The sequence below is a fragment of the Xenopus laevis genome, chromosome 4L, assembly GCF_017654675.1.
Source record: "Xenopus laevis strain J_2021 chromosome 4L, Xenopus_laevis_v10.1, whole genome shotgun sequence".
Lineage (NCBI taxonomy): Eukaryota > Metazoa > Chordata > Amphibia > Anura > Pipidae > Xenopus > Xenopus laevis.
In genome coordinates this window covers 129,336,814-129,358,966 of record NC_054377.1, presented here as the reverse complement: position 1 = coordinate 129,358,966, position 22,153 = coordinate 129,336,814, and the positions used below count along the sequence as shown (strand labels likewise).

General features: G+C 40.8%; 1 protein-coding gene across 8 annotated transcripts in view; it reads right to left on the bottom strand.

Moving 5' to 3' along the window:
* Positions 1–3,448: 3,448 nt before the first annotated feature.
* The window catches only part of LOC108714625 (inositol 1,4,5-trisphosphate receptor type 1), a 119,069-nt gene continuing 100,364 nt past the window's right edge, over positions 3,449–22,153 (bottom strand). For all 8 annotated transcript variants that reach the window (XM_041590798.1, XM_041590799.1, XM_041590800.1 and 5 more), the window contains 13 exons: positions 21,958–22,080; positions 21,295–21,402; positions 19,779–19,971; positions 18,771–18,893; positions 18,475–18,650; positions 14,941–15,105; positions 14,649–14,844; positions 14,500–14,577; positions 14,263–14,405; positions 13,865–14,030; positions 12,049–12,209; positions 4,503–4,664; positions 3,449–4,242 (listed from right to left, as the gene is read on the bottom strand). In XM_041590798.1, coding sequence (XP_041446732.1) covers positions 4,156–4,242; positions 4,503–4,664; positions 12,049–12,209; positions 13,865–14,030; positions 14,263–14,405; positions 14,500–14,577; positions 14,649–14,844; positions 14,941–15,105; positions 18,475–18,650; positions 18,771–18,893; positions 19,779–19,971; positions 21,295–21,402; positions 21,958–22,080 — 1,881 coding nt within the window. In that variant the 3' untranslated portion in view covers positions 3,449–4,155. The remainder of the gene's footprint in view (positions 4,243–4,502; positions 4,665–12,048; positions 12,210–13,864; positions 14,031–14,262; positions 14,406–14,499; positions 14,578–14,648; positions 14,845–14,940; positions 15,106–18,474; positions 18,651–18,770; positions 18,894–19,778; positions 19,972–21,294; positions 21,403–21,957; positions 22,081–22,153) is intronic.

Genomic DNA, 22,153 nt, shown 5'->3' with positions numbered 1-22,153 from the left:
GTCTATACCCCACCGCAAACTTCTACCTGCAACCCGCAGGTAACCCGCGGGTACCCGACCCTCTGCAGGACTCTACCCAGAATCAGTGCAGTTTTTAACTAACGGGCAAAACCTACAAGACCAATTTGGCTTATGCCAAATGCAGGTGTATATTGGGGTTCCAGTGTCGGACCCCATGAATGAAAAACTACAGTGCAGTATTTTCTGTACTGGATAACATTTTTTTTTTTTAGTTAGCTGTACATAGCTAATGTAGAACAGAAACAAATGAACCAATCTACATTTTTTTTTTTATATGTACCTATTTCAGTATTTGCGGTTTTTAGGGAAATTTCACATAATGCTTTGGGGGTTGTGTAGGATCTCTCCCAGAGCCGGTGTGTTTAATCCTACACTTCATCAATGAAACACTGTACACTAAGCCGGATTGTTTATCCACAGAGCCTGTTACATAAGACGAGCGGCACATGGTCAGCCTTGTGGGAAGGGGCTGACGGGTTAGTGATTATTAACTGGTTTCTCAGCTGTTTACGCTGGCACTTGGCATCTGCATGGGGAGGGGGGGGGGGCTTTGGTTCAGCAAACTGCACAAAGTTCATTGGCTTTCCTGTTTTGAAGCCGCTTACTGAAACATTTTGGTTGGATCAGATGCTACAACAGTAATTTCTCCAACTTTACCTGAACTACTGTGACTGTCAGGGTTGATAACAGATATACTTTAGCAACAGCTGCTGAGCCACAGTTTATAGATCCCTTATGCTGGAGCAGGACAGGGTTTTTGGAGATTATCAATGAACCTTTAGTCTTCAGCATTTTGGGAAAAAACGGTTCTTAACAGTTGGAGTAAAGGCTAGATAATACCAATGTATAGTGTTAGCACCACCTCTCCCTACTATACCTGCTATCCCACAGTCACACTCCCTTCCCAGAGACTATTATCCACTGTTACTATAGGCACCACCTCTCCCTACTATACCTGCTATCCCACAGCCACACTCCCTTCCCAGAGACTATTATCCCACTGTTACTATAGACACCATCTCTCCCTACTATACCTGCTATCTCACAGTCACACTCCCTTCCCAGAGACTATTATCCCACTATTACTATAGACACCATCTCTCCCTACTATACCTGCTATCCCACAGCCACAGTCCCTTCCCAGAGACTATTATCCTACTGTTACTATAGGCACCATCTATCCCTACTATACCTGCTATCCCACAGTCACACTCCCTTCCCAGAGACTATTATCCACTGCTACTATAGGCACCATCTCTCCCTACTATACCTGCTATCCCACAGTCACACTCCCTTCCCAGAGACTATTATCCCACTGCTACTATAGACACCATCTATCCCTACTATACCTGCTATCCCACAGCCACAGTCCCTTCCCAGAGACTATTATCCCACTGTTACTATAGGCACCATCTCTCCCTACTATACCTGCTATCCCACAGTCACACTCCCTTCCCAGAGACTATTATCCCACTGTTACTATAGGCACCATCTCTCCCTACTATACCTGCTATCCCACAGTCACACTCCCTTCCCAGAGACTATTATCCCACTGTTACTATAGGCACCATCTCTCCCTACTATACCTGCTATCCCACAGTCACACTCCCTTCCCAGAGACTATTATCCCACTGTTACTATAGACACCATCTCTCCCTACTATACCTGCTATCCCACAGACACACTCCCTCCCTAGAGACTATTATCCCACTGTTACTATAGACACCATCTCTCCCTACTATACCTGCTATCCCACCTCATTCCAAAAATCATTGTCACACTTAACTAAAATAACAATATATCAATGCCCTACCATTTATACTCATACTGTAAATAGGAAGCTGCTACTGACCATCTATTTCTCAACTATTGTACAATACAGCTGGAAGTTAGAAAATCGCTGCTTTCATTCAACCACTTAAAAAACAAAAACTTTCAAATACATGAAATTCTGCAAAGGAAAGTTGTTTTAAATGTTGATAAATATTGGGAAAAAGGGCTCTCACATAGCAACATGTATATGATAGTTTTTATAGCTGCAGCCCAACTCCACCCACGCCCTCCGAACATCATACACGTCACATGACACTGCAGACACCTACATAAAAGTCGATGGCTCTGGGCTCTGAACACGTACATATTACAAATGCCAGGAGGCTTTCTATTGTGAGACCGCATGGGGGAGGAAACAGAGGGGGAATTCCAAGCAACTGTGCATCAAAACAAAACAGATTAAAAGGTCAGAGTGAGGGGGAAGAAAGGCAAAAAGGACATGTGGACGGCCATAGCTAAAGGCTTAAGGAAATGTTGGCCATTCTGCCTTTTCTATTAGCCAAGCTCCCAGCGTGTCCTGCTGAACTTTCACTGGTAACAGGAAACCTCAGAAACTGCTACTTCTAATAATGCTCTGCTTTACAGTATGTGCACCCATTCTCTCCTCTTCTACCATACATTATAGAACCTGAAAACAATTTGGCACAGGTCTCATTCAAATTTTGTTTTTTTTTTAATTCTAGGATGTAAATAGTTTGGCATACAGGTGAATCGTTGCCGATTTGTCCATCCGCATGCTGAGCCAAATTGAGCAGGTCCAATCATTTGCTTCCCTTGGCCAATGATTGGATTATATTTCAGACGTATGACCTGTTGGGAGAGAACACCCATGCGGTTCTCAGCAAACAGAATTTTAATGTTGGTGGATATGTATCAGTTAGGCCGGCATCAGAAAGTTTTAAAGTAACAAAAAATGTAAGTATTTTAAAAGAATGAAAATATAACGTTCTGTTGCTCTGCACTGGTGAAACTCAAGACTCAAATGGACCAAGTAAAGCTGCTGGTGTGGCCCCTCTAGGCCCAATTGACAGCCTATGTGCCTGTGGATTAAAGTAACGGTAACACCAAAACATTAAAGTGTATTAATGAATGACAATATAATGTACTGTTGCTCTGCACTGGTAAAACTGGGGTGTTTGCTTCAGAAACACAACTATAGTTCATATAAACAAGCTGCTATGTAGCCATGGGGGCAGCCATTTAAGATGTAAAACGAGAAAAGGCTCAGATAAACTCTGTAGTATAGAATGGGATTCTTCAGAATTTATCTGTTATCTACTGCATAACCTGTGCTTGAATGTAATAAACTATAGTAGTATTTCTGAAGCAAACACCCCAGTTTTACCAGTGCAGAGCAACACTACATGATATTGTCATTCATTAATACACTTTCATGTTTTGGTGTTACCATTAGTTTAATCCACAGGCACATAGGCTGTCAATTGGGCCTAGAGGGGCCACACCAGCAGCTTTACTTGGTCCATTTGAGTCTTGCAGGTTATTGGCTCAGCACACTGATTGGCTGCTCAGACAACAGAGCAATATTCCTAAACGGGTTCTGAACCCATAAAGAATTCATATCCAGACTGATGTGTGCACAGAAGACGACCAGTTTATCTGCGTTTATTTAAATATCTCAAACTTGCACATTTACAAAGTGAGGGAACGCTTTTCCCTTGAGAAAGAAACCAGAGGTGTGTGTACAAAAGAACAATGAGGCAAAAATGGCCGACTGAGCTGCGTCAGAGCTACAGCATCACCATAAAGGATCGACTTCAGCTTCTTACCGTCATCGAACCCACCCATCGGGACGCCCCAAAACTAGATTTGGTCCATATGTGCTGGAAACAAGAATATAAATGTATCAGATATTGCTGTTAGAGAAACGTCTACTACAGGCCTCTGGGCAGGTTTTGTTGAATGAGACGTGGGGTGGGGGGTTCTGTTACATTGCAGGGACGGCTTTGGCTAAGGGGTGAGGTGATCGTCCACACCAAGGAAAGTATAATTACACAGATCTATACACTCAGACATGATTTACAAAAATGAAATGTCTTATAAATAGATTTGACTCTTAAATATAAAATTCACTCCTTTGCGTCAAGTTCAAGTCCCCCCCGGTCACTTTCAGTTTCCCCATGAGCAGCGGGCACAGCACACAGACAAGTGCCATCACATCCCCAATTGGAATTGGGGGAGAAGGGGCGACGTTTGGGTTGAAATCACATGGGAGGCAGTTACACCCCGTGTCTCCTGCTCTGAAATGGGCAGCAGGTGTGGAGTAGGAAGCGAAACGCGAGGCTATGCTGGTTGCTGGGGGTTGATGTTCAGATGTGCTGGCTGTCCCAAAAGGCCAATCCTCTGCTTCTGTTTCCTCTGCTCAGTCATCTGTAGAAGAGCAGGACAAAATATGAAGAAAGCTCTTGCGTGAACTCATTATTCTGCATTTGCAGTGATAAGCCACAAGCAACATATTTGTATAGTGGGGGATTTCCATACCCGGAGTGTTAGGAAACTACCTTCACAACAGCCACTCCCATAGACCTACAGTCTGGGGTGTTTTCTCTGCAGGACATAAATGAGTGTATTTCCCTCACAGTCTGCATGTCTTGTAGTCCCGTAAGCTAAAGACACAGCCACCCACTCACCTGGTCCTTCAACTCGCTCAGCTGGCCGGACAGGTTTATCACTAGCCGCATAGTGGATTCCAGCTTCTCCTGTAGATTCCTCAGCTCGTTCTGTTCTCCTTCAGAGTCGCTGCTCACTAGAGACATTGCTCTCATCCTCGGGAACCAGTCTAAGTTCCGGTCCTAGGTACAGGGACAATTATATCAGTGCAAATAAACCACCATGTTAGTTTATCTCTCACAAATTCAGATCAGTTTGCCCAACTGGCTGCTGAAACACGTCCCAGAATCCTTAGCTGACCTGTCTGCTGTACACACACATTAGCTCTGGATTCTAGATTAGTTCCTAACCACTGACTTCAGACTTTATCAGGGAGGGTATTTACAATGGACCCCAGCAAAGGAAGAAATGTAGATAAGATATTGCACATGGCTGTTAAAGGGACAGAGTGTTCAACACATAGAGCCATGCAGGTTGGACATCCCTCATAAATGTATTTTCTCCCCTTACAAAACCAACAAGAAGAGAAAGAATGACCCGTTTAGCTGCACCTCCCCTCCCCCCATTGTATTGGTCAGAGGTTCCCACTGTATGAAAATGATTATTACGTAACTTCAAATAAATGTATTTATTATTAAAAATTACGTTTTAATAGTTTTCAACCTCTGAATACACATATACAATGGGGGGGGGGGAGGTGCAGCTAAATGGGTCATTCTTTTTCTTCTTGTTGGTTTATTAGTATTTTAATTGACCTTGCACACCATTAATTTGTTTTCTTATTCCAATGGAAGGTGCTCCTAAGTGTTCTTTTTTGTGTATTTCCCCCCTTATTTGGGAACCCCCAGCCATCCTGCATTGAAAGACTCCAGTCTTGGTCAGTGATTGGATAATAATTGGGGGCCTATAAAGACACATCAAGAGAGAGAGAAAGTAGTCCTGGTCCAATAAGTTTTTCTATTACTATCTATATACTGATTGAGCCTTTTGGGAAGGCCCCATTCAAGGGCCAATAGGCAGTCGACTTGCTCAGGAGGGGCTGTCATAAGCCTTGATTGTCCCATCATGGCCACCATAGAGAAACAATAACCTGTGATGATTTAAAATAAAATGCTTCTCAGTCATGCAGAACACCCAGCTATCGGATTTACCCCTAATTACAGTACAGTCATTACATCTGTACCACAATGTGCATTACAACCACCTAAAAATCTGTTCTCACAGATTTATCTCATGCACCATAAAAACTCCTTGGTGGCTCTCATACTGGAGAAGGAGTGAGTTGCCAGCCAGCTGGAGATGTTAGCCAAGGGTTTAGAGTTCAAGCCATTTATATAGTTTATATAAAAGCTCAAGACTAATACATATAATTACAGGATAAGATATTAGGATCTTAACAGCACCTGCATCCCGTGTAATAGAACACAAATAGAACACAAAGTTCCAGGCACTGCACAATGACATATTGAGAGAGGAAGAAAGGACACGGGGGTGATAAAATAAAGCTACAAATATTGGGTGATGGGAATGGGGTACTGAAAGATAAAGAAAGGACGCAGAATAAAAGGAGTCAGGGAAATGCTACGAAGTTCCAGGCACTACACAATGACATACTGAGAGAGGCAGAAAGGACACTGGGTGGAGTTGATAAAATTAAGATAAGAATATTGGGTGATGGGAGCGGGGTGCTGAAAGGAAAAAAGGGGTGCAGAATAAAAGGAGTCAAGGAAATGCTATGAAAACAATGAGAAAGGGGTTAGATAGAGAATATAGGCAATGACCGAGTAATGGAGAAGCAGAGAAAACGGAACTAAATGGAAAAGCAGAAGTGAAATGAGGGAGAAAGCAGAATAACAGGCAGAAAGCAGAAAGGAAATAGTTTAGAGGGGAAGAATGGAAAAGCACAAGAGGAAGTTGGGGAGAGCAGAAGAGGAATATTGGAGGAGAGGAATCCAGAAGGAAAGAGAGAAGCCAAAGGAATTCAAGAAAGTCAAGAAAACAGTTCAGCACATAGTTGGGCAAATGTAAATGCCCTCTCTGTCCAACCCTAAAACCACACAGTGTCATTTTGGATACACACAGACTTTTTCGAATTTAGATTTATCCTAACTGGAGAGGACATAAAGGGCAAGTGCAGGTTTCCTCCAATCTGTCCTTATATAAAAAGTCAGTAAGTATAATGCTGCTCTACCTTCCAACATATGCCGAGAAGTCAGCTTCTTCCTCGTCACGTTTGCAGTTCTCCAGTATCCTGGCAGTTACTCCCACCATGGGTTCCCCCACTGTCACTGTATCACTTCCAGCCCCACCCCCTTAATTTTTTCCTTCTCACTGCTTTCTCCCCAAGCAGATGTGCTCTGAACTCTCTTCTAAAGAAATTCCCCTGGACATAACCATCTCACCCAGACACAGGGGAGGAGAACTACAGGGGAGCAGACTGAGCACCACTATAACCATAGATATACCAAAAGGCTCAGAACCCCAGGTCTTAGGAAGGACAGAGATAATTCAGGTCTAGCAGAGAGGACAGAGCTTACTCAGAAGGGTGAAACTTAAACTTTCCCATTATAATGTCTGTGACCAGGGGGACTTTAAGGTCTGTGTGTTTAGTGACAAAGGAGAACTAAAGCTTAACTAAAGTAGCAGCTAGAGATGTTGTACATTATGTTTTGTGCTTCTGTATCAGCCCAAGGCAACCCAAGCCCTTTAGCAGTAAATATCTGTGTCCCCAAAGATGCCCCAGTAGCTCCCCATCTTCTTTTCTCCTAATTCACTGCACATGCTCTGTGCTGCTGTCACTTACTGAGCTTAGGGACCCACTCACATTATACATTACACATAGAATAGAAATGTCACAATATAAGGCTGATTAGTAATTAATACAGATAATTACTACATGGCAGCACAGAAACCAGTGCAATTAGCATCAGAATTTAATAATCAGCCCTGTAGCATCCGCTTATATTACAGACAAACCTAATTTTCTGCTGGATAATTAGTGACGACCCCTAAGCTTAGCTTCTCAACAGCTGCTCAGAGCCCACTGAGCATGTGAGTGTCACAGACACTTTCCAAGATGGTGACCCCCTGTGACAAGTTTGAAACTTTAGGCTGGTGCAATAAGTTCAGTATATTAAATATGGCATTTTTAGCCATATTGATTTTTAGGGTTTAGTGCTCCATTAAGAGCACAGCACTCTCAGGGTTAAGGTTTTTCACCTTATGACCAATGTTTAGTCAGAGATCAGGGGAAGTGACCCTGCACCCTCCCTTTTTCTTTCACTTGCAGGGAGTGCTAAAAAGCAGCTGTAACATCCCACGCTGCACCTTTAATGAGTGTACAGACATCCCCAGCCTCAGGCAAGAAAGTGCAGCTTAAGTGCAAAGGCTGACGGATTCATGTACGTGAGGAAATATGAGAGGATCTATTTATTGTAAGCAACCCACCCCCCTGCCCTGGGGCCAAGTTACAGTGAAGACTTTAAATAGGAAGAGGATTCCTGATGAGGTGCTTACGGCATAATCCGGTCGGGGCAGCCACCCACACACACGTCTTTAGATGTTTCAGCTATTGTGAACCAGGATGATGTGGGTCCCTCCAGCAGTGACCATGACCCCCCCACACTGACCTGCTCATGATCCCTCCCCAGACGCATTAGTCACCAGCACAACTAACAGCAGCAGTGTGAAAGTAATGATCACTTGCTGGGGAATTTAAAAGGAAACCCACATCTAAAAATAATATTGGGTTGTGCATGTTCGCTGAGAAAACTCAGCTTGTTGTGGTTGGCTTGAATGGTTTAAACATGCTCAAACACAAAAGCCCACTATGCTTACTGCCTTAGTGATTTATGTTAAAGGGATACCATCAAGGGAAAAAATGTTTTTAAAACACATCAGTTAATAGTGCTGCTTCAACAGAATTCTGCACTGAAATCAGTTTCTCAAAAGAGCAAACAGATTTTTTTTTAATCTGACACGGCGCTAGATATATTGTCAGTTTCCCAGCCGCCCCAGTCATGTGACTTGTGCTCTTAAACTTCAGTCACTCTTTACTGCAAGTTGGAGTGATATCACCGCCCCCTCCCCAGCAGCAGAACAATGGGAAGGTAATCAGATAGCAGCTCCCTAAGGGTCAGTCCACACACAATGCACAGATTCGGAGAGATTAGTAGCAACAAATCGCCACTTCTTCGGGGCGACAATCTCCCCGAACTGCATTCCCCCTGCCCTCCGCCAGCTAAAACGAAAATCGCCTGCGGCAATTCACACGCATCGCTTCGTTTTCCGATGTTGCCTGAAGTTTCCTTGTGAGGCAACTTCGGAAAACGAAGTGCCGTGTGTGAATTGCCGCAGGTGATTTTCATTTTAGCTGGCAGAGGTCAGGGTGAAGGCAGTTTGGGGAGATTGTTGCCCCGAAGAAGAGGCGATTTGTCATTGGGACGACTAATCTCCCTGAATCTGCTCATGTGGACTGACCCTAAAACAAGATAACAGCTGCCTGGTAGATCTAATGACAGGGGCGCACGGGCAGATTTGGGGAGATTTAGTCGCCTGGCAACTAATCACCTCTTCTGCAGGGCGACAATCTCCCTGAACTGGCTTCTGCCTGCTATAATGAGAAAACTCCAGCGCCAATGCACTCAGGACGCTTCGATTTCCGAAGTTGCCCGAAGTTTCCTCGTGAGGCAACTACAGAAATCAAAGCACTGCGAGTGCATTGCCGCTGGCGTTTTCTCATTATAGCAGGCGGAAGGCAGTTCGGGGAGATTGTCGCCCTGCAGAAGAAGTGATTAGTGGCCAGGCAACTAAATCTCCCCGAATCTGCCCGTGTGCCGCTGCCCTAAGAACAGCACTCAATAGTGAAATCCAGGTCCCACTGCGACACATTCAGTTACACTGAGTAGGAGAAACAACAGCCTGCCAGAAAGCAGTTCCATCCTAAGTGCTGGCTCTTTCTGAAAGCACATGACCAGACAAAATGACAAAATGAGATGGTGCTTACACACCAATATTACAATAAAAAAAAAAAATACACTTGCTGATTGGAATTAAATTTTATATTGTAGAGTGAATTATTTGCAGTTTAAACTGTGTAATTTAGAAATAAAAACTACACAAAGAAAATCTTGACAGCATCCCTTTAAGTATGACATAGACTGTACTTGTATGACATCATTTCCTTTTGGTCACCATGTTAAATAGGAAATGGTTAATTTCAAGGCCAGTGACCCCATTATAATGCACAAAGCCGATAAGAAACAGGCTGGCCCGATTCCTGAGAAATAACAGGGTCATATCAGCAAATATTACCTATGCCAGATCTTGTCTCTCACAGGCCTGAGCAAACAAACCTTTCCTTCAGTCTCGATGAGTAAGACAGCAGGATTCCTGGGAGTGATTCCTACACGGGCAGGATAAGGAGTGGGCTGAACCTACTGTCAACCTGTCTCCAGGATATCAGAAAGAAACAGTATATAAACAATACCCTTGGTGTACAGTTGTACGGTCCAGCCTCATTTCATGTACCTTGTGTTGCCCAATAAAACTCAGGAGGCTGTTATTTCCTATACTAGAACACTGAGCAGGCTACATTTATTATTTTCCTTTATTCTAAAATGCTCCTATATTATAGCAAATTAAAGGGGAACCATCGCAAAAATGAATTTTTTTTAGCTTCATCATACTAAAATTAGAAACTTTCTAAATACAATCAATTAAAAAATCTGCATTGTTTCTGAAATAATCCAATTTTATATTTACTATTCCTCTCTCTGCATCTGTTTCTCCTCATTCTGTCTTCATTCAGGAGTTGGGTGTCAGATGAATGATCCAATGTGCAGAATGTGCAATTGATTATATTTAGAAAGTTTCTTACTTCAGTATGAGGAAGCTTATATTACATTTTCATTTTCGTGATAGTTCCCTTTTAATCAATTTAAAGAGTGTTTTTGTTCCCAGTGTAGTTTGCAGTCTAATGGCCGTACCATGGGCACATGCAGAACAAGCAAATGCTTTTGCCAGTCTTGTAAACTGGAAAACCTGATGAAAATGGACTCCTTTCAAACTGATTTGGCCAGATTCAAACCCAAGGAATCAACACTGCAAGGCAAAAATACATTTTACCAGCAAAAACTTGTTAAGCGGTTACTGTTTTCTGCTGGAGAATAAAACCAATTTATCAAGGTGCACTAGTCCCAAATGCCTTCTTCCAGGCATAACCTTCAGACATAACCTAAATTGGAGATGTCCCTATCAATCAGTATGGCCTCTACATGTAGAAGCAAGTCAGTTGTAGAAATGTCGCCTTTCACTGGACCAGAACATAAATATACTGTGCAATACACCAAACCACTTTTCAATTCAATCCAAGAAAACACATTTCTTTCATAAGAAAATTAAACGTTTCAAAGATGAGGCACCAGAAGTCCAAGTCTATGCTGCGCCGAGTCCTTAGGATTATAAAAGCAAAAGTTCCATTTGGACTCAACTTTTAAAAGATGTATAACTGGAGCCTCTGGTTAAGCCATTCGGTAGCTTTTAGGATAAGTAGGATGGGGTGTTGGTTCTGCCACAGATACTCATATATTTACATCTAACCCATATATTTCTATCTATTTAAAAGAACGTGTGACCTGTTTTGCAGAATGCTTGGGACCTGGGGTTTTCCAGAAAATGGATCTTCCGTAATTAGGATCTTCATACCTTAAGTCTACTAGAAAATCATGTAAACATTAAATAAACCCAATATGCTGGTTCTGCTTCCAATAAGGATTAATTATATCTCAGTTTGGATCAAGTACAAGGTACTGTTTTATTATCAAAGAGAATAAGGGAATCATTTTTAAAAATTTGGATTATTTTGGTAGAATGGAGTCTATGAGAGATGGCCATTCTGTAATTCGGAGCCTTCCAGATAATGGATCCTACACGGTCTATAAAGGGATTACATAATCTGTATTGAACATGGAGACCAGACTTTCTGCTTTAGCTCAAGATTGTGGTTCCGTAACAAGAGATGCCCACTATACCACATGACAGAAAAGGAGCCTTAACATTTAGAATGAAGTAGATTTTGATAATCTGAGACAATTTGCAATTGGTCTTAGTTTTTCAGTTATTTAGAGTTTTGTGCAGCAGTTCAGATTGGTATTTCAACAGCTATCTGGTTGCTAAGGTCTTAATTACCTTAGCAATCAGGCAGTAGTTTGAACGAGATATATGAGAGGGCCTGCATAGAAAGATGAGTAATAAAAAGCAACAGCAAAATTGTAGCCTCACAGACCTGCCAGGGCCAGTGACCCCCATTTGAAAGCTGGAAAGAGTCAGAAGAGGAAGGCAAAACATAAAAAAAATCACTATAAAAAATAATCAAAATAGATCAGGCCCATTCGATGGTCGAAGTAGCCATATTCGACAATACGAAATTCGAAACTATTTCTCCTCTATTCCTTCAAGTAAGTAAATGGGCTCCATAGTGTTATTGTTTTCGAGTCAAGAAGGCCTGTTACAAATGGACCATTTTTAAATACTGTGCTGATCCCTCCAATATTGCCCAGTCCTCACCTTAATCATCTCTGCAACATAGCTCTCTGGTCCAGTGTATTCGGTGGAATCTTTCACCTTCACCAGAACGATGAAAAACAAATAATGCCACATGTTGTGTTCTTCCTTAATGTGCTCCTCAAATGTTACGGTCTTATTATCAAACTTGTCTCTTTCGAGCCCTAAGTGGTGGGAAAAAAAAGCACATCAATAGGCTCAATGTGAGACTATAGTAAGTAAAAAGGTATGACCATTAAATCAGAGCTGAGTTAAAGAGTGGCATTTGGCACACAGACAGATCCCAGAGTGGGAACAAATCATCACCCAGTTTAAAACACATTTCCTTATAAACACATCCCTATAAACCACACTTTCTACTTTTATTTCATTTAACTTAAGTGGAGACCCATTTTCCAAGGTTAATTTATTTTTTTGCCCGAAGACCCTTAAGGGCTGAAATGTTTGGGACAACTCTGGTAGGAAATAGGTCATAATTTACCTATTGGGCACTCCTGCTTTAAAGTAAACCTCCAGTGCAACAATGTGCAGATGGGCCTATGGTTATTTTGCACAGTCTATTTACCTAATTTATCTAATTTTACACTGAACAATTCCTTTAAGGGCCTATGTAACACCGGATCAAGCTGAAAGTTTCACACAACCCATAATAGGCTTATTTTCAGTAATAGCTGTATATAATTATCATCAAACCATACAGATTGATGACTCTCTTAAAGGAATTGTTCAGTATAAAAATAAAAACTGGGTAAATAGATAGGCTGTGCAAAATAAAAAATGTTTCTAATATAGTTAGTTAGCCAAAAATGTAATGTATAAAGGCTGGAGTGAACAGATGTCTAACCTAACAGCCAGAACACTACTTCCTGCTTTTCAGCTCTCTTGGTTTCCACTGACTGGTTACCCTGATGACCAAGCAGTAAACAATCAGTGACTTGAGGGGGGCCACATGGGCCATAACTGTTGCTTTTGAATCAATTACAAACTCACTGAACAGTTAAGTCCCATGTGGTCCCCCTTCAAGTCGCTGACTAACTCAGAGTTAGAGAAGGAAGTAGTGTTCTGGCTATTATGTTAGACATCCAGTCACTCCAGCCTTTATACATTACATTTTTGCCTAACTAACTATATTTGAAACATTTTTTATTTTGCACAGCCTATCTATTTACCCCCTTTTTATTTTTATACTGAACTGTTCCTTTAAAAAAAGGGGGAGGAAAAGGAACAAACGAGTGGGAAGCAAGCTTTAGATTGACATTGTTTGAAGTCACTTGCAGTCCTGATTAATACAACTTGTCTTTAAGGCCACTTAAAGTGCTAGCACAAACACACATTACCAGTAGCATATTTGTGTTAATTTGACCTGGAGAATGGCCACCATACCAGCACTTGGGATTCTTCCACCATATTGGTTACTGGCTAAATAAACAGCATTAAAACACCTGCAATTGCCATTTGCTGATTTCCATTGTGATCAATGGTAAGTACTATAAAATAAAGTTAAAAATGTAATATCTATACAGTATCTCCAATGGCCCTACGAGTTTTGTGTCCCCCAGGGCACTTAGTACAATAAATATTAAATTTTTAACTTTATTTTTGGCGGCCCTTGTGGAGTTCATTCGAGTGCCTGATATCCCTCTCTTCTTGTACTTCACTGGTTTATCCACTCCCTAAGCCGAGGGTCTGGGGCTGGTGCACCAGGACCACCTGTTCTGCGTGGTGAGTGATCAACATATTTTTTATACTGTGTCCATCTTTGTTTCGATCAATAATAGCCGTCACTGAAAGCTCAGGAACGACTGTACATAGAACTTACCGCAGATGTAGCAGGTTGTTTTCAACACTTCCTCCTTCTTCTGCTTCTCACTCCTCAGATCAGCAAACGTGTCAATGATAACTCCAAAAATGAGGTTCAACACGATGATGATCACCATAAAGAAGAACAGCAGATCGTAGATAACACGAGCAGCAAAGAGCGGCTCCTGAAAAGGGGGTACAGTGGTTGGTCTACAGAAAGCATTACTAGAGTCAAATGCAGGTGAACTGAAACAGTAGGTATAATCGGCAAAGTCAAGGACACCAAAATTAGTTCTAGTTGTTTAACAGTTGCCCTAGACTTTGCCTTATACTGAAAATACCTCTGCTGCACTCCCACATGGGGTTCCTTAGCTGTAAACACAAAGAAAAAAAAATGGTTCTTTAGTCACAATTTACCTCTTTAGATGGTTTCCGCAGCACATCTCCTACTCCTCCACCACTTCTCAGTCCATGGCTCAGCACAGTCACAATACACATCAGCAGCGTTTCACAGGTGTGTTCCTTCTCCTCTTCTTCTTCTGTACCCTGGACCAGTTCTTCTTTAGGGCAGGGATCAAAAAATAAAATCAGATCTTTCAAATACTATCCCCACATTGTGCCACACATTTCTTTACAATAGGTGACAGAGCTTACCCTGGGTACAGTTAGTGTCAGACCCCAGGCGACAAACTTCTGGATACAAGAGCTCTGAAGTCATGGTGCCTCCATTCTCTGAAAAACAAACTATCACTATGACAAGGGGATCTTAGAATGTGTAGATAAGTACAAGGACATTTGCTCACCTGTAAAAATAGTCTCATTGTGTAGCCTATCTACTTCCAGTATGAAATCATCCTTGAAGAAAAGATAACCAACGATGGAGAAGAGGTAGACCAGGATTAAAGCCAATACTGCTGTGAGAATGATGGAACGTCCATTTCTAGTTACACTCTTTATTACATTGAGTAGCGTTTCCTCCCGGTAGACTAGGTCAAAGAGCTATAAGGAAAAGTTAAGCGTTATGCACTTTATCCACCTGGCTTGATGCATTTCAAGAGGACACCTACTATTTAGTAACGTGTTTTAGGATCTTACCAAGAGACTGTAGAAGAATTCATGCACAAAAACACCCATAGCACAGATCAACAGATAAAGAAGGTGATACAAAAACTCAACATCCAGGACCATCGCTCCATATCCTCGAGTAAACGTGCCACGATTCCCCACAAAGCTTGTTAAGAAGATCACCTTATTGCAGACCTAAGAATGAGGGTGAAGGGGATACTTTTAGTTTGCACACATAGTATGTAAACAATGGTTGTTTTACACATTAATAAAGCATACTCTTCAAAGTAGAGAAGGCCTGATTTTATATTCAAATCAAACAGCTCTGTGCAGGATGTGAAGAAGTTTTCCAATGCAAAGGTAACACTTCAAAACCTTTTGTTTAAAATGAAACAGTTTAAACAAATAATTTTGAAGTGATACCTTTGGATTAAAAACTTCTTCACACCCTCCACAGAGGTATTTGATTTGAATAAACGTTGAATAAAATATAACCAGCTATTTACCAACAGATTAGTGTGCCTGGATACACCCATCGGAAACAAACAACCCATCGGAATTTAGAACCAGTTTAGAATCAAACAAATATTTTGTAAATATAAACAGAAAGACTCAAACGGGATATATATGCCAATAGATAATAATGGACCAAGAGGATTGGGGTGTCCTCAAACTCCTTAGTTAAATTGTATACACAAAAGCTGGCACAGGTACATTGATGACATTATGTTAATCTGGCAGGGCCCTGAACAATTATTGAAAGACTTTGTGGCCAAGTTGAATTGAATTGAACTTTAATCTATCGTTCACCATGAACTATGATAGTTCCAGACTGGAATTTCTGGACATAGAGATTTAAAAGAACAAGGCCTTTTATCTACTAATCTATTTCGGAAAAAGACGGCAAGTAATAGCCTCCTTCACGCTAGATCTAGGCATCCTCCCAAATGTATTGAAGGCATTCCTAAGGGCCAATACTTAACATTAAGGAGGATTTGTTACTCATCTTTAAACAGGAGGTTTATAAGCTATATCAACGCTTCAAGGCACTGGGCTATAGAACACGCTGTCTCCATAGAGCATATCAGAATGCTCTGGCCCAAAACAGGGAGGCTTTACTTTACAAACCCTACAAACCCAAAACTTTGAATAGTCAATCCAATAACCAGAACCATACTAGATTTATTATGACTTATAATGAAAATGATAGAGAATTTTGATCTATAATCCACAAACATTGGAACATCTTATCCAAAGACCCTAATCTAAACCAACTGGTCACCCCTTATCCGTTATTTACCTATAAAAGGAACACCAGAATTGGAGACCTATTGACTCAAAGATGTTCAGAGAAGGCTTGCTGCAAAACAACAGGAACCTTTAGATGTGGGGCCTGCGAACAATGTCGGTTCATAAAAGTATCCAACACCTTTGGACAACACAGAACTAATTTTGATATGCATCACTACACATGCTGTACTACTACACATGTAATCTATTTTCGTTACATGTCATTGTGGCAGTATGTATGTGGGCAAAACCAAAAGGCCATTTAAAAGGAGGATATATGAACATATACATGACGTTAAAAATTGTAATCTTACGTCGAGTATTGCCAAACATATTTTTTGTCTACACGATGGTCGGTATACAGGTTCTTATTTCCAAGGTATAGATCGTCTCCATGGGGACAAAAGGGGTGGAGATTTGGATAATAAACTGCTCCTATTGGAGACTACTTGGATATTCAGAGTAAATAACTATAAATCTGAACTGGGATTAAATGGCCATTTGTAGTTCCAGACTTTTGTTAATAGATAGATGTAACCGTTAAAACAGCACTTTAACCTTTTAGTTGTGCTGCGTTGGTAATCTCACTTGTACTAATTGCTTGCATTATTATATGTTTCTGCCATTTTTTCTCTTTTATTTATCATTTCTTATGGTCTTTCATTAGTTTTTGCTTTGTGTCTTAGTCATGACTTATTCCGGATAATAGACACTTTTAAAAAAATCAGATTTTTTATTTTGTTTTTTTTTATCTATTTTTCATTTTCATTGTATTTTTCCATTTTTTGTGACTTTACTAAAATTGACAAAGCCACCCTTGTGGTGAAACAGCTGTCGAGGTGCGGCGCTGCATCTGGCAGGTGGGGATCCCCTATTGAATGCTTTGCATGGAGGGAAGCCTTGGTGAACATCATGACAATATGCACATTTGAGCCATCCACAAGGAAGGTGTTGTCCCAGTGGTTACTACGCATTAAGAAGCAAGGCAAGGTCCTAGCGGGTATTACTCCGCATTTACGATCGGTACAGAACTTTTTACAACTTGCATTAGTTGAACTTTACCAAGCCCTGGGTACTACATACATGTCAGCGAACTGCTGCTTCTCAATACTGCGACTGCTATATCGCTAACCCTGGCCTTTTGGGATTTACTTACCGACAAGAGCGCACACAGATCCATTGGGCGCTTCTTATTAATATATACAGATTTCGCCTTCAAAAGCAAATAGCAATTCTTAATGTGGGACATACTTTTAACAAGCTGAATACTTTTACTGTGGCACAAGGTGTGCTCACACTTCACCTTGGACACTTTTTGCCCTTCATGTCGGTTGGGAACTTTTCATGCACCTCCATTTTGGGATTTATTCCTCATATTACGATCAAGAATTATTCATGTCTATATAGGCTGCCCACCCTTATCGCACAACATATATGTGTTTATAATATATTGGTGTAGGCGGACCTACTATTCTGTTGTTCACAGTTAGACAGATTTATACGCATTATCTATTCCACTTGGATGTATTATCCTCACACTCGATCGATATAATCAGTGTAGGGGTTATGAATTTCCATTAGAGGGATCCCTCTTTTTATATGCAGCGCTGCTTGTTTTTAAGTTTGTTTTAATCGGAGTACTCATGGCATGGTGTTTAAGGTGATAAAGGGGAATTATCTCGAAAATTAAAATTTAATACAAGCTTCAGCATACTGAAATAAGAAACTTTCTAAATACAATCAATTAAAAGTTCATCTTCATTATTCTCTCAGCATCTCTTTCTCTTCATTCTGTCTTCATGCAGCAGTTGGGTGTCAGATAATCATTGACAGTTAGATCCAATATATCTTAAAGGGGGGGGGCTCTTTTTGCCTGTATGTATTAGAGCTCACTATTAAAATCACCAGAAATCCTGTTGCTACATGAAGTATTTGTGCAAAAGGCAGTTATTTTGTTAGATTTTGTTTATACTGTGAATGAGCTCTCATACATCTGTTAGGAAAGGAAGCCCCCCTATAAGATATATTGGATCTAACTGTCAATGATTATATGACACCCAACTGCTGCATGAAGACAGAATGAAGAGAAGGGAAAGAGATAGTGAACATAAACTTGATTATTTCAGAAATGATGCAGAATTTTTAATTGATTGTATTTATTAATTGTATTCTAATTTCATTATGCTGAAGCTTACATTCAATTTTCATTTTCGCGATATTTCCCTTTTAAATTACACCTTCCCTGAATTAACCTAAAATCCTAAAAGAACTCACGTTAAAAGCTCCTAACAAGAAGAGAGTGGGCTGCAGACCAATGGAGAAGATAAGGCGTAGGATGGTAGAGGCAATCAGAGCTCTTATCCCATGTGGTTTTGGAAGGACAATAACAATGGCCAACGATACCAACATAGCTGTCCAAAGCAAGCCAGAGAGACGGGAGTCCAGAGTACCTAAAAGAAAAATTGACAGCTATGATATTTGGAAGTTACTATAGTGCATAGTTCACAGCTGTAAACACAGAATCTCAGACATTCAAGTTACAGAAAAGAATAGCCGGTATAGGCACTAACCTCCATGAACGTTAACAAATGGATAGAAGAAAGCAACGAGCAGGTTCATTAGAACAGCCAGGTTGAAGGAGATGCTGCTCCAGAAGGTCATGTTCCTAGAGCACCAGTACAGAACATGCTGCGCTGCAAGACATGATAGACAGGCCATAGTGGCTTCAATGTTAAAAGCAACAAGATGGCTGCTTTAATGTTGGAGGCATTTCCAGCCAGACAAGCAAACCCTATGATCATTATGCTAAAAAACTTTAAGGGTAGATTTATCAAAATGTAAAAATTCTTGCCTATTTTTTCGCATGAGCTATACTGCCAAAACATTTCAGTTTTTTTGTTCTTGAATATTAATCAAGTTTTGAATTTTCTCCAGTGCATTGCACAAAGTTCCCATAGAGTTGATTAGTAAAGCGGCAAGAGAAAGAGCTCCATTTAAACACACTATTGCACCCAATGGTTTAAATCAATGCAATAAACTCTGTTCACACTGCAAATAATTCACTCTGCTCTGAACCAACAAGTGTATTTTTTTTAGTTGTAATATTGGTGTGTAGGCAGCCATCTCAGATCATTTTGCCTGGTCATGTGCTTTCAAAAAGAGCCAGTATGGAACTGCTTTCTGACAGGCTGTTGTTTCTCCTACTTAATGTAACTGAAGGTGTCTCAATGGGACCTGGATTTTTACAGAGCACAAGTCACACCGACTGGGGGCACCTGGGAAACTGACAATATGTCTAGCCCCATGTCAGATTTCAAAATAAAATATTACAAAATCTGTTTGCTCTTTAAAAAAATGATTTCAGTGCAGAAGTCTGCTGGAGCAGCACTATTCACTGATGCATTTTGAAAAAAGCATGTTTTCCCATGACAGTATCCCTTTAATAACATGAAAATAAAATTCACACCACAAACCTTTGATAAATCAATCTCCAAGCAACCAAGACAAACTTTATTCTTTCTTATTTATAACAGGCAATCACAACAGCAACTTTCGGAGGGCAATACAATTCCACCCACCTCTCAGCTTCTTCTGCCAGTTCATTTCATTGAACAAATCCTCAGAACGCTGGAAGAAGTCATGAATTTTACTGCCTTGCTCATCCCTCTCGGTTGTGTAATAAATACGCAGCTTGGACTCTTTGGTAAGGAACTCGCAGATACTTGGCACGGGGAACACTATCTGCTCCATGGTACGGTCCAGACGCACAATCTGAAATGCCAGAGGTGAAAGGAACCAATTGTCAGATGCTTCCATGACAGGTGGCATAAAGTGTAACTAAACGCTAACAGGGGTTATATAAGAACATGGCTATGGATCGTAGTAACTAACCAGCTGTTTGTTTTTCTAACAACGCTAGACGGATAAAAGCGTACATCTTATTGTTTGCTAAGGTTATAGGTGCAACCTTTACATTAAATACAGGTATGGAACCTGTTATCCAGAATGCATGGCACCTGGGGTTTTCCGTAATTTGGGTCTCTGTACCTTAAAGGGATTCGGTCATGATTTTTATGGTATAGTTTTTATTTCTAAATTACACTGCAAATAATTCACTCTACAATATAAAATCTAATTCCTGAACCAGCAAGTGTATTTTTAGTTGTAATATTAGTGTGTAGGTGCCATCTCAGGTCATTTTGCCTGGTCATGTGCTTTCAGAAAGAGCCAGCACTTTAGCATGGAACTGCTTTCTGGCAGGCTGTTGTTTATCCTACTCAATGTAACTGAACGTGTAGCTGTGGGACCTGGATTTTACTATTGAGTGCTGTCTTTATATCTAAAAGGCAGCTGTTGTCTTGTGTTAGGGAGTTGCTATCTGGTTGCCTTCCCATTGTTCTGTTAGGCTGCTGGGGGGGGGAAGGGAGGGGAATGATATCACTCCAACTTGCAGTATAGCAGTAAAGAGTGACTGATGTTATCAGAGCACAAGTCACATGACGGGGCAGCTGGAAAATTGACAATATGCCCCATCCATGTCAAATTTCAAAATTAAATATAAAAAAAAAAACTGTTTGCTAATTTAAGAAAAAGGTTTCAGTGCAGAATTCTGCTGGAGTAGCACTATTAATGTTTTTTGATAAAAAAAACCCAAAAAACATTTTCCCATGACAGTATCCCTTTAAGTCTACTAGAAAATCATGTAAGCATTAAATAAACCCAATAGGCTGGTTTTGCCTCGAATAAGGATTAATTATCTCTTAGTTGGGATCAAGTACAAACTACTGTTTTTTTATTATTATTGATAAAAAGAAAAGAATTTTTAAACATTTGGATTCATTGGATAAAATGGAGTCAGCCATTCTGACCTTTCTGGACAACGGGTTTCCGTATAACAGATCCCATACCTGTACTACAAAATCTCTTTTGTGCAATACACTGTCCTCTCTACATAAAGTACATATCATTTGGTCTGCATTCCTTGCATCCATGAATTTTGCGCAGTGCAAGGACAGACGGATCTGGTGTACATGTGTCTAAAGGCAGGTTCCATCACACACACTTTTAGATTGTGACTTGTATGTTCTCCCTCACCTCAATCTGTGCAGTATGCTTGGCATAGAACTCCAGCGCCTCATCTCCCTCCCCTGTTTGCACTCCAGGTTTAAGCATATGTTGCAATTCCTTGTTGTGCCGTGCAAGCTGTGTAGGAGACTAATGTTAGCCAGATACTGAGAAAATGTAAAATGAACACGCAAAAGTAACAAGAGCTATAGCTTTGGGGGTTAATGTAATAAAAGTCACAATCTTTGCCCAAGTCCTAGCAACAAAACACTACATTCAAGCAGGGGACGAATAAATGCTACCTGTTGCTATGGGTTACTAGACCGGATTCAAAAGATATAAATTACCCCAAAGCATACATTCTGCATACAAAAAAGCAAAAAGATTAAATAATACTGAAAATATCAAGCATGTGGGACTGTAGAGTAGCCAAAAGTTCATGCTAGACACATGCAATTTTACTCGACACCACAAAGTAATAAATCAAGACTGTGATTAGAGGCGTTAACTGAGAATAGCAGGCTTGCAAATGCACGACACCAAAGCTTACACTGTTGCACACATGCGGAAAGCTGGCACGTACACACCCACAGCTGTAAGAATCTAGGACACTGTTCATGGGAAGGGCACCACACACAGAGTTATGACATTATGCAACAGACAGAACCTCATTTTATTACACAAAAAGCCCACCTGATGTGCCAAGATGTAAATATTATGTCCCACATTTCGGGGTGAGGCCGCATAATCCTCCCCACTCTCACCGTCCTCAAACTCTACCTCTCCTTGCAAATAGGCTTTCTTTATCACCTCCACCTGTTAGGATAAAAAAAAAAAGAAAAGAAAGAGGGGTGCAATGGAACATTTAAAAACAGATGATGCATGGAGA